General features: G+C 46.9%; 1 protein-coding gene across 4 annotated transcripts; it reads left to right on the forward strand.

Moving 5' to 3' along the window:
• Window positions 1–837: 837 nt before the first annotated feature.
• TRIM21 (tripartite motif containing 21) lies at window positions 838–11,557 on the forward strand. Of its 4 annotated transcripts, none has more exons than XM_029915133.1 (7): window positions 838–886; window positions 1,891–2,348; window positions 2,826–2,921; window positions 3,984–4,214; window positions 5,985–6,007; window positions 6,867–6,967; window positions 7,225–11,557. In XM_029915133.1, the coding sequence occupies exons 2-7, from the start codon at window positions 1,941–1,943 to the stop codon at window positions 7,773–7,775; spliced, it is 1,410 nt and encodes a 469-aa protein (XP_029770993.1). In that variant the 5' UTR covers window positions 838–886; window positions 1,891–1,940; the 3' UTR covers window positions 7,776–11,557. The 4 variants fall into 4 exon arrangements, with proteins under 4 accessions (XP_029770993.1, XP_029770995.1, XP_029770996.1 ...); XM_029915135.1 differs by having other exon boundaries at window positions 4,032–4,214; XM_029915136.1 differs by having other exon boundaries at window positions 4,035–4,214.
• The last annotated feature ends 253 nt before the right edge of the window (window positions 11,558–11,810 follow it).

Below are 11,810 nucleotides of genomic sequence, written 5' to 3' on the forward strand. Positions count from 1 at the left end.
GTAAAATAAGCCAGTCACAAACGGACAAATACTGTATGATTCTACTTCTATTGAGGCACCTAAAGAAGTCAAATTCATAGAGATGGCAAATTGAATGGTGGCTTCCAGGTGCTGAGAGGAGGGGATAATGGGGAATTATTGTTTAACAGGTAACAGAGTTTCTGTTTAGCGAGATGAAAACAGTTCTATGGATGGTGCTGATGATCATACAATGACGTGAATGTATTTAATGCCACTAAACTCTATGCTTAACAAAATTCACCATTGTAACCATTTTTATGCATTTTACTACAATTTAAAAGTAACCTGTGAAAATCCCTAGCTTGGTGACAAGTACACAGTTGGTGCTCAATAAATGTCAATTCCTTTCTTACCACTCACTGGTATGATACCTGCTTTCAGAGCATGCAGTATAAAGTCCTTACCCCTGATGTTAAAAAATCAACACTCTCCTGAAAAGGACTTATTTCTAGAAGTAAGAAGCCAAGGGGGGCACTTAAGGGAGGCACTCTTGTCACCATCCAGACCTCCTTACGTGCAGCTCCCACATGTGGACACAGCATATGGCTGTGGAGTGATGGTGACCAGTGTCAAAGAAGGCAGCATGACTCCTCCATCTAGTAGGTGCTCAGATCTTGTTAGATATTAAGGACCTGGGAGGGAGCGCGCAGCAAGGCTGAAAAGCTGTGGACCTTTTGCTTAGTGTCAGCCTGGGGTGTCATCTTCCTCCACCGGCTGTCCCGCAGCTCCGCCCTGCAAACACCCTTTCCGCCTGAGCTCCTCCCACTCCCTGCCCCTCGGCCCTCCTCCTTTTCAGACTTGTGTGTAAAGGAAAATCGAAAGTGAAATAGGGAACTTGCCGCCAGCAGCTGAGTCCCCTGAAAAGGTGAGTGACTTGCCCAAACCCAAGCGCCCGAGCCCTGGCAGGGGGACATCTCTCCCTTGCTCCCGATCTGAAGGGCCCCTCCGATCCAGGTCTCACCCCTAGAGCCTGGGGTCCCTGTTCTCCCTTCTCCGCAGGGGGGCTGGCTCAGCCGAAGCCCAGCAGTTCCTCCTGCGCTGAGTGCCTGCCTAGGAGAGGGCCTGGCTGTGCATATGACTTCCAAGCCACCAGCAAGGGGGAAGGAATGAGGGCCATCTTGCTGATGCTGCTGCCTGAGCAGGGAGAACTGGGCAGCAACCAAGCTTGGAGCGTGGTCTAGGGCAGCCCAGTGTGGGTAGGTCCGCAGTCCTGGAGACCCTCCTCTCCACAGTTCCCCTATGGGAGTGAGAGGGTGCTCAGAGGCAGTGAGAACAAGTCCCAGGTTCCGGAAGCTGAGAGGAGCGCCCAGGAAGTGATCTACCACGTGTGTGTGAACACAGGCATATACATATATGCACATACATGTATATATGTACACTTGCGAACATATTCTTATATATATATATATGTATATATGTATATGTATATGTATACATATATATATATACATATATATATATACAGTCCTATAATATATGTATAACTCCTGCCATTATTGCGCAGACTAACGAAGACGTACGCAAAGCACGCAGCACCTCCTCTAGCGCCTGGAGAGTGCATGGTCAAAGTCTGCTCGTTACCATGAGTTTCTCAGCAGTGCACCGGTGCCAGACACAGGAGAAAACGACAGGAAAAGCCTGGGGATAGAGGGTTTAAGCAGTTATGGACCTGATGGAGATAAAGTTGCACACATCTTTATTTGAAGTTAACAACACTCTTGGTCTCTTTTGGAGACTCAGTTTCCCCCGCTGTCCAGCTGGATCAGTGGATGAGACTAGGGAAAAGCTCTTGTTACTCAAGTTAATGTTCAGGGTTTCCTTCTCACACCACCCTTCTCATCTTCTCTTTTCCTTTTCTCCTCTCCCCAGTACACTACCACCGGATCTCCACTGGGCTGCTGAATAGGAGCATTACCCCAATGTCTGCAGCTGCGCCCCTGGCGATGATGTGGGAGGAGCTCACATGCCCCATCTGCCTGGATCCGGTTGTGGAGCCTGTGAGCATTGAATGTGGCCACAGCTTCTGCCACAACTGCATCTCTCAGGTCGCAAAAGATGGGGGCGGCGTCTGTCCTGTGTGTCAGCACACCTTCTTGCTCCGGAACTTCCGGCCCAATTGGCCACTGGCCAACATGGTGGACAACCTTAAACAAATTGGCCAGAGTGCCAAGGAGGGCACGCAAGGGGAGCGGTGCGGGATGCATGGGGAGAAACTGCACCTGTTCTGCGAGGACGATGGGAAGATCCTTTGCTGGGTGTGTTCCCAGTCCCAGACCCACCGTAACCACCACATGGTCCCTATTGAGGAGGCTGCTCAGGAGTACAAGGTGAGGCCTCAGCACAGAGGTGAGAGCATGTAGAAGGGAGAAAGGCATCCCTGGTGGGTGCTTTGTTCCCCAGGGCCCAGGAGGCAGAGTCGCCTGTGGCGTTGAAGGGTTGGGGAAGGAAGGGTGCCTCCCACCTTTCCTAACTTAAGCCAAGAACTGCAAGTTTGGTACAACTTTCTCATTCCCCAGGAGCGGGGAATACATTTGAGGAAATGCTACAAGAATCACATTTCCTTGTCTCCTGGCTATTTAGGAATGAGCATGCCCCCACGAACAGTGTAGCTCTATTTTGTAAGAAACATGGGGCTTTTTCCAAAGTTTTCCCATCCACAGGATTTTTACCCCAGTCAGACTGTAGTCTTCCCTTTTTCTCTGCACTCAGGCTTTTCAAAGAACCAGCCTGGTCTTCTCCTTCCTTATGCCACCCCACCCCCCCCTTCTTGGTCTAGTTGGACACTAAACTATCTCTCTCTACAGGAGAAGCTCCAGGTGGCATTAGGGAAGCTGAGAAAAGGACAACAGTTGGCTGAAGAGTTGGAAGTGGATATTGCAATGAAGAGAGCAGCCTGGAAGGCAAGAATCATGTCCTACAAGGAATGTCAGGGCAGAGTCCAGGGTCTCAGACTCAAGCCCTAACCATAGCTATACCTGTCTGAGGAATGATAGTCAGTATATCTCACTATCCAGAAACCAGCTGTCCTCTAGACCTCCTGACAGAGGGGAACAAAAAGAGGAAACCTCCCAATCAGATAGAAAAATCAAGAATCTTAAAAAAAGGTGCTGAGAGGAACAAGCCATACCCTAAAGCTCAGTCTTAGGAGATGCCAGGATCACTTCCTCAGTGTCTGGGCAGAGGTCTCCCAGGAGAGATGCACAAAGTGTAGGCCTATGGGGAAAGGACCAGGGATGTAAGGAGCAGACTCAAGGGAAAGACCAAGACCAGATGTTGAAAAACCAGTCTGACCAGGTGGTTGCTTGACCACATCCAGGTCACTAGTCCAAAGTAGAATGGAGACCGAAAGCTTGTTCTACACCCGCAACTTGGAGGTGGGATTGTCAGGAATTAGAGGGTGGAGGGAACTCAGGGCCAGTAGAGGCCAGAAAAGGAAGATTTGGGATCAGAGAAGGATGAGTCAGGCTGTGGTGGCAAAAGGAGTCATCCTGTTTTGTCAGTTGATATTCCAGTCACTAGCAGGAGAGGACAGCAGAGATGATCCCAAAGACGCCCTTTCCTTAGGACTTGAAAGCAGTGTTGTGAGCCTGTTTTTGTGAGGTTGTTGGTGGGGATGGATGCTACTCTCTCAGGAACTCCCTGAGATATGAGGACAGAGAGGCACATCTGGGTACTGAGTGGGTTTTGAAAGTCTGCTACCATATGTATGCAACTGTAGGACAGCTACAGTGTGCGGCCCCTCAATAATCCCATTCCTCTCTTAGCTTAGAAGCCTCCCCCACTTTCCTCCCCAGCAAGGTTGTGTGTGTGTGTGTGTGTGTGTGTGTGTGTGTGTGTGTGTGTGTGTTCTCAGACCCAGAGTGGTGAGTTTACCCAGAATAGAAACGGGTATGAGTACCTTCATTCCAGAAGCTTAGGAGATTTTGATAAAAACCTTCTCTCTCTTTCCATTTACACCAAAGAGTCAGGTTGAGACACACAAACTGAGGATTCACACAGAGTTTTTGCAGCAGCAGAACTTTCTGGCTGAAGAGGAACAGAGACAGCTACAGAAGCTGGAGATGGAGGAGAGGGAACACCTGAGAACTCTGGGGGAGAAGGAGGCCACACTGGCCCAGAAGAGCCAGGCCCTGCAGGAGCTGGTCTTGGAGCTGGACAAGAGGAGCAGGGGCTCAGCCCTGGAGCTGCTGCAGGTGAGCCTCCCCCTTCCCTGAGGCTCAAGGAATAACTGAAAAAAATGCTAAACCCAGTCCCTGGAATATTCCTAAACTGAACTGGAATTCATACCCATGAGTGGTTTGCATTCAAGGCATGGAAAGGTGCAGAGTTAGGAGGAAATATTCCATGCAGTAATTCAAAGAACAAGCCATCCTCAGTAAGTGCCCCTGCTCTGATACCTTCCAGGTTCATGACCTTGAGAAAGTTCCTTAACCTTTCTGAGTATCGGGTTTCTCCTGTGTTAAATGGATATTACAATGTTACATATCTCAAAGGATTTTTATGAGGATTAAATGAGAGAAACCATGAAAGCTTTTATGTGCGCATTTGACCATGAGAAAGTTTTCATAACTGTAACTAAAAACAGGGCCCTAGAAACTAAGAGTCAGTGGCCCAACCCCAGCCCTGCCACCAATTCGCTCCATAATTCTAGATTAAGTCCTTTCTTCTTCCTAGATCTAATGTCTCCATTTGTGGAGCAAGGGGAGGGAGTGAATTGAATAACAAGGATCCCCCGATGTTAGTCATAAATGTACCCTCTTTCCACCTTCTGCTGTTTCTGTGAACTACCCAAGCCCTATTAGCATATTTCATCCTTTACATCTCCCTCTTTCACCCAGAGAAATCTAGCTTTTCGTCCTAAGCAATAGGAGCCAAGAAATCCTGCATTGATAGCTTACTGATTTTTTTCTAATTTCTTAGCCACTGTCAATTCTTAAGTGGCACATAGAAGCCACCTCAGTGTAGTCAGGCTGTCACAGCAATACAGTGAGTTGGATGCTATTGTCCCCATTTCATAGATGAGAAAACAGGGGGGCCGAGATGTTGAGAAACTTAGAGACTACCACTAAATAACTTGACCAAATTCACCCAAATAGTAAGTGACAGAGCTGAAATTAAAATAAGCACGTAACTATTTTTTAAACACACATCAGTGTGTGTTCTACTTAAAATCCTCTCCCATCCCTTAACATGTTTGCCTCATTTTGGAAAACTATTGATTATAGGGTCTCAAAAGTCCCCTCTGCTCTAACCTTCTATAGTCTTTCCCTTCCCAAACTTGTCAGTGTCTCTGTCAGTTGTGGTCATGAAGCCATTTTTTGTTTGGTTTGGTTAGAGTAAAAAGACTGCCTGGATTGGCTTGATTTGGCAGGCCCTCTTCTCATTGTCTAAATCTTCCTTCAGCCCAACACTGAGCCATGCCTTCGAAGGCACTTTTGACTGGGCCTAGGAGTGTGCCAATTCCTGGGTAAGGGTTCCCAAGCCCTGCAACATCATATTCCCAAGTGAGTCCATTTCACATGCATATGAGAAGACAGCATTAACTCCAAAGAGGACAGAGCCCTTCCTTCCCCAGCACACAAGCCTGCGAATGAGACACAGCAGTTCCTGTGCATCCTGACTTGGCCATTCTTCCCATGGGACTCAGCCAGCCTGGGCTACTTGTTCCTTTCCACTCTCCTTCCAAGAACGGGGACTTTCTAATTTGTCCTCTGAATCAGAGCACTTAAACTGAAAATCCTTCCTGTAGCTGTAGGTCACACCCATGGTGATTACCCTGGTTACCCCACAAGCATCCACACTCCTGCTTCAAGCTGGTCAGAAATGTCCTTCAGGCATTGGCCCCAGAGGAATGGGGCAAAGCGGTGTCCTGTGGGCCTAGGGGGCATCCCCTAACCCACAGAACTGAGGGCTCAGTGGTAAACCAATGATTCCAGAATTTACACGCTCTCTTTTCTCCTCAGGAGGTGAAAAGTATCCTGGAAAGGTAAGAAGAGGTTTTCTTTGTAAGAGGAGGGGGCAGGCAGTGCCTGGGTGGTTCAGTCAGTTAAATGTCTGACTTTAGCTCAAGTCATGATCTCATGGTTCCTGGGTTCGAGCCCCGTGTCAGGCTCTGTGCTGACAGCTCGGAGCCTGGATCCTGCTTCGGATTCTGTGTCTCCCTCTCTCTCTGCCCCTCCCCCACTCACACTGTCTCTCACTTTCAAAAATAAAGATTAAAAAACAGGAGGCATGACAAGAAGCATATACACCTGCAGAAAAGGTTTTTGAGTTAGGAAAACATGTACTGATGTTTTCCCCATTCTCCTCCCTATTCTCAAAGACTCAAGCCTCCGTAAAATATTTTCTGTTGTGAAGCCAATGAATGGACATCTCAGTTGATGAGGTGCCCAAAGTAATTAGACTACAACATCCTTATAAAGTGAAGCCCCAACCAACAGGGAAATTCTGTGAAGTTCTGAGTCTACAGCCAGTTATGAATTTCCCAGAAAGAGCCACAGAGTAAGACCCACAGCCTGGGGAGACACCTTGAGTTTCCTTACACTAGTGATTCCATCTGTATCAAATGCTTTGTGGTAAAATGAAACAGTGAGGGCCTGCTAACCTCAGGCTTGGAGAGGAGATACAGACTATCCAGAGCTGCAGGGCCCTATGTAACCAGTAAGGCCTAGAAAAGAACTAAATCCTACCTCCTTTGGTCTCCCACCCCCACCCCAGGGATTCCAACACAGGAGTTATCTGTAAATTTGCACTGAGTTAAATTGTCATCCACAAGGGAGGTTATAGTGTCCAGGTTCAGGAGAGTGAGGCGGGAGTTGGAAACAGGGTCTGTAACTCTGCCCTAGGAGTGAGTGTTGGAACCTGAAGGAGATGGACATCCCCTCTGCAGACCTGAGGAGTGTGTGCCTTGTGCCAGGGCTGAAGAAGATGCTGAGGACGTGTGGAGGTGAGGAGACCAGGAGAGTGGGACTGGGGAACGGAAGGGGGCTGAGGGTGCAGAGTCCCAGGGTCAGGGAGAGAGAGCCACTCAGGGTAGGTGAGGCAGGAACAGGTAGGGAAGGTGGTTCCCTCAAAGGTCAGGCCTGGCTGGGGGTCATCTCCTCCCACAGTGAGGCTCACAGGTACCTCCTCATCCCCCACCATAGATACCAGGCTCCTGATTCCTCATACTCCCCCAGCCTAACTATGGTCCCCTCTCTGCAGTACACATCACTCTGGATCCATACACAGCCAATCCATGGCTCATCCTGTCAGAGGATCGGAGACAAGTGAGACTTGGAGACAGCCGACAGGAAGTACCTGAAAATGAGGGCAGATTTGACACTTATCCCATGGTCCTGGGTTCCCAGTTCTTGGACTCTGGAAAGGCTTACTGGGAGGTAGATGTGACCGGAAAGGAGGCCTGGGACCTGGGTGTTTGTAGAGACTCTGTGCGGAGGAAAGGGCATTTTTCGCTCAGTCCCGAGAATGGCTTCTGGACAATTTGGCTGTGGAACAAACAAAAATATGAGGCTGGCACCAGTCCCCAGACTCCCCTCCACCTTCAGGTCCCTCCATGCCAAGTTGGGATCCTCCTTGACTATGAGGCCAGCACCGTCTCCTTCTACAATATCACTGACCACGGCTCCCTCATCTATACCTTCTCTGAATGTGCCTTTGCAGGACCTTTGCGGCCCTTCTTCAGTACTGGCTTTAACGATGAAGGGAGAAATTCAGCCCCTCTTGTCCTCCGTCCGTTGGGGATGGGATGGTAGGGATCCACTGACCACTGGTGGCACTCTCTGGACACCAACAGCCCCTCTTTCATTGTCCTTCTCAGACCCTGACCCTGTCTCCTCTCCCCATGAACTCTGAACCACTCTGTCGCTGCAGAGGTGTCAGGACACCAGCAAGCACTTTGGCGTGGAGTTCACTGAAAATTTATGTCAAATGACCTTTACTATCAACATTCCTGCCTAGATTGCTTTATGATTCCCTCTATGAAACAAACTACTTGGCCCAAATCACCTAGATCAACCAAAACATGTTTCTGCCTTCTTTATATGACTCGTCTCATTTTTATCGTCTCCATCGCTAGGCCTCTGGTCAGATCTCTATTATTTACCTTGCAGAGTTTGTAAAGGGGCTTCCTCTGTACATGGGGCCTCAATCTACCCATTTGACCCTTGTTCTCATATATATCTAGGATAATTATTCTGATGTATACACATCTGATAAGTGGCTCCACACCACCTATAGAAAAACAACCATACTTTGAAAATAAAGGCTGACTGATGCAGGCCTTAGTCTTCCACGTTATATATCAAGCCTACAGTGCCCCTTCCCCCATCCCTGCCGTGCTCTCCCAACCTCATCTTGTTGATAATGGAGTTGGTTAAAGTGTACATCAATCTAAATGGAAGAGGTAATGGTTTTTTGATATGTCAGCTTGGCTAGGCTCTAAGCCATCAGTTTTTCAATCACAAATCTAGATGTTGCCATGAAGGTATTTTGTAGATATTATTAAGGTCTATAATATTTGACTTTAGGGCCACCCAACGTATCCAGGACAATCCCCCTTAATCTAATCAAGTGAAAGACCTTAAAAGCAGACCTGAATCTTCACTGAAGATAATCCATCTATAAATAGCAGCTTCAGCACATGCCAGAGTTCCGGCCTACCCTGCAGAATTTAGGGCCTGCCTTTCCAATCCCCACAGTTATATAAGTGAATTCCTTGCGATAATTCTATGCATGGTTCCTACTAGTTCTGCTTCTTTGGTTGAACCTGACTGATGTGAAGGCCATGACTGAGGTAATGGCATCACCTGGCGACAGCGAACACTTTCTTGAATGTAAGCTCTTAAGGCTGGAATGATGAAGCTCTACACCCAGGCAGCAGGAGGCTGTGAGAGAACCAATATTCTTCCAGCAACCTGATTCTTTGTCTAAAATAGAATCTTCCTACTCTATCATCTTCCCAGCCTCTTCCTGAGATTCTAAGCTGTCTTTGTCCCATGGATACAACTAGTTAACACCCACATCGGCATAAATAACCCAGAAAATGACCCAAAGCCTGGCAGAACAAACTCCACAACTAAAGGCAGAGAAGAGGCCATACTGAAGAGGGTAGAAAGAGTGGAGATGCAGTCATGAGCTAAACATATCAAAAGCTGGGCCCTCCACAGGAGAAAGGGAGCCAGTGGCACAGAGAAGAACAAGAAGCAGCCTACCACATTGGGGCCTGCACAGGGAAAACAAATCCCCATAACCTTTGGCTTTGAAAACTAGAGGAGATGAATTTCTTAAGTTCTTACAACCCATGGGACTTAAAGCCTGGAATTTTAAAAATCAGCTGGCTTAGCTTTGGGAAAGGACAATAGGAAGTTGAGTGTCCACCTTAAAGAGATAGCAGGACAAACAATCCTCAAATATGCAGCATAGAAGCAGCAGTTTAAAAACACCTGGGGCATGTAGGAGGGAGAGTTACTCATCTCAGAGCCTATGCCAGAGGGGCAGGGCTTGCTGAGAAACTCATCCACCAGACACCACCTCCCTCCCACAATGCCCAGAATAAACATGGCCATCTACAAGAAACAATATGATGCCAACACTCACTACCTAACTTGCTTATAAGAGACACCACCCACCCACATATCAGTGGGTCTGCCCTTTCTAATCATGCTTGCCTCATTCCCAGCACTGCTGACCCCTCCCTCAGAAGACCATTGCAAACTTTGCCAACACTACATCCATCAGCCATGCATTTTGTGGAGCCTTAGTCCTGGAGGCAGCTGCAGTGGCAGCAGCTCTCATTTCACTAGGAGACCATGGTGCATCCTGTTAAACCGTGTGCCCCAGCCTGGTCTCAGAGGTGGCAGCTGGCCTCTTGCAGGCACAGCACACTCCACCTCCTCCAATATGCTCCTTACCAGAGCCCATTCAAATGAGGGCCACAAGCCGGGCAGTGTGACTCCAAGGTGACTCCTTCCCTGGGTTGAGAAGACAATCACATACTTCAGTCAGAAGGATACCCCAGCAGTGGACTGGAGGGAGACATCTGTTCTGACTACAGATTGCCCACCAACAAAAATTTCTCAGGGACAACACAGGAAAAGAACCCTGCACTTTGGTGCTACTGGATCTCTGGCAAATGCTTGGTCTGACTAAACTCAAGACCAGCAGGCTCCAACCTGGTCTAGTAACACCACAGAGACCAAACACTGCCCACAACAGACCAGGAAAACTACTGTAGACAACTGGACTAAAGGAAAAAGCAGCTAAGACACAACAGCAGGGCATATGCACACACATAGGCAATACTTCTGAAGTGCCAGATTCTGGTGAACAGGGAACACTACACCACAGGGTACTGCAGGACCTCTCCTTCATATGGCCATTACTTTCAAGAGCAGGAGACAGAGCTGACTGCCCTAACACAGAAACACAGTAAGACAAAATGAAGAGAGGGATATGTCCCAGGTGGAAGAATAGGACAAAACCACAGCAAGAGACCTAAACAAAACAGATATAATATGCCTGGTAGAGAATTTAAAGATACTGGACTTGAGGAAAGAGTGGGGAACATCAAGGATACCCTGAATAGTGAGATAAAGAACCAATCAGAAAAGAACACAATAAAAATTAAAAATACACTAGATGAAATAAATTGCCGGCTCAAGAAAGCAGGAGAATTAATTAGCAACCTGGAGGACAGAGTAATAAAAAGTAATCAAGTGGAAAAGATGAGAGGGACGCAATTAAAATGCAAATTGAGAATAGACAGGGAATTTAGTGACCCCATCGAGTGTAATGACATTTGCATTATAAGGATCCTAGAAGAAGACAAGAGAGAAGAGGACAGACAATTTATTTGAAGAAATAATAGCTGAAAACTTCCCTAATCTGGAGAAGAGAACAAATTCATATTCAGGAGGCACAGAGATCCCCCAATAAAATCAACCCAAGAAGGTCCACATGAGGACGCATAGGAATTAAAATGGAAAAAGTAGTGATAAGGAGAGAATTTTAAAAGCAGCAAGATAAAAGAAGACAGTTACATACAAGGGAAAAATCCATAAGGCAACTGTAGATTTTTTAGCAGAAACTTTGTGGGCCAGAAAGGAGTAGCATGATAAATTCAAAGTGCTGAAAGGAAAAAATCTGCAGCCAAGAATATTCTACCCAGAAAGGCTATCATTCATAATAGAAGGAGAAAGAGTTTCCCAGAAAAAGAAACACTAAAGGTGTTCATAACCACTAAACTAGCCCTCCAGGAAACTTAAAAGTGACTCTTTAAGTGGTAAGACCATAAGGAAGGTAAGAAAAGTAGCAAGCACAAAAACAGTAAAAAATGAGTATATCTGTAAAAAACAGCCAAGAGACTCACAAAATAAAAAGACGTATGACACCATATGCCTAAAACATGGGGGAGAGGAGTAAAGAATGAGTCTAATATTAAGCAACCATCAACTTAATATAGGCTGCTACATGCAGATGTTATATACACAACTCAAAAACCAGTAATAAGCATGCAAAAAAAAAAAAAGAAATCCAAGTATATCACTAAAGAAAGCCAACAAACCATGAGAGAAGAGAGTAAGAGAGAAAGGATAAGAGAAGAGCTACAAAAATAACCACAAAACAAGTTTTTTAAAAATGGCAATACCATTTGTAGGAAAGTGGATGGACCTTGAGGGTGTCATGCTGAGCAAAGTAAGCCAGGCAGAGAAGGACAGAAACCATATGTTCGCACTCATAGGTCTAACAGGAAATTTTCAGAATGATCTAGCTTCAAGAAAAACAAGCAG

Source organism: Suricata suricatta, chromosome 11 (assembly GCF_006229205.1).
Source record: "Suricata suricatta isolate VVHF042 chromosome 11, meerkat_22Aug2017_6uvM2_HiC, whole genome shotgun sequence".
NCBI lineage: Eukaryota > Metazoa > Chordata > Mammalia > Carnivora > Herpestidae > Suricata > Suricata suricatta.

What these genes read in the sequence shown, in the direction of transcription:
- TRIM21 (XM_029915133.1), top strand. Translation starts at nt 1,941, where the DNA reads ATGTCTGCAGCTGCGCCCCTGGCGATGATGTGGGAGGAGCTCACATGC. An exon ending in AGGCTGCTCAGGAGTACAAG is followed by an intron (nt 2,349 to 2,825) that starts GTGAGGCCTCAG and finishes CTCTCTCTACAG; the next exon opens with GAGAAGCTCCAGGTGGCATT. An exon ending in GTGAAAAGTATCCTGGAAAG is followed by an intron (nt 6,008 to 6,866) that starts GTAAGAAGAGGT and finishes ACTCTGCCCTAG; the next exon opens with GAGTGAGTGTTGGAACCTGA.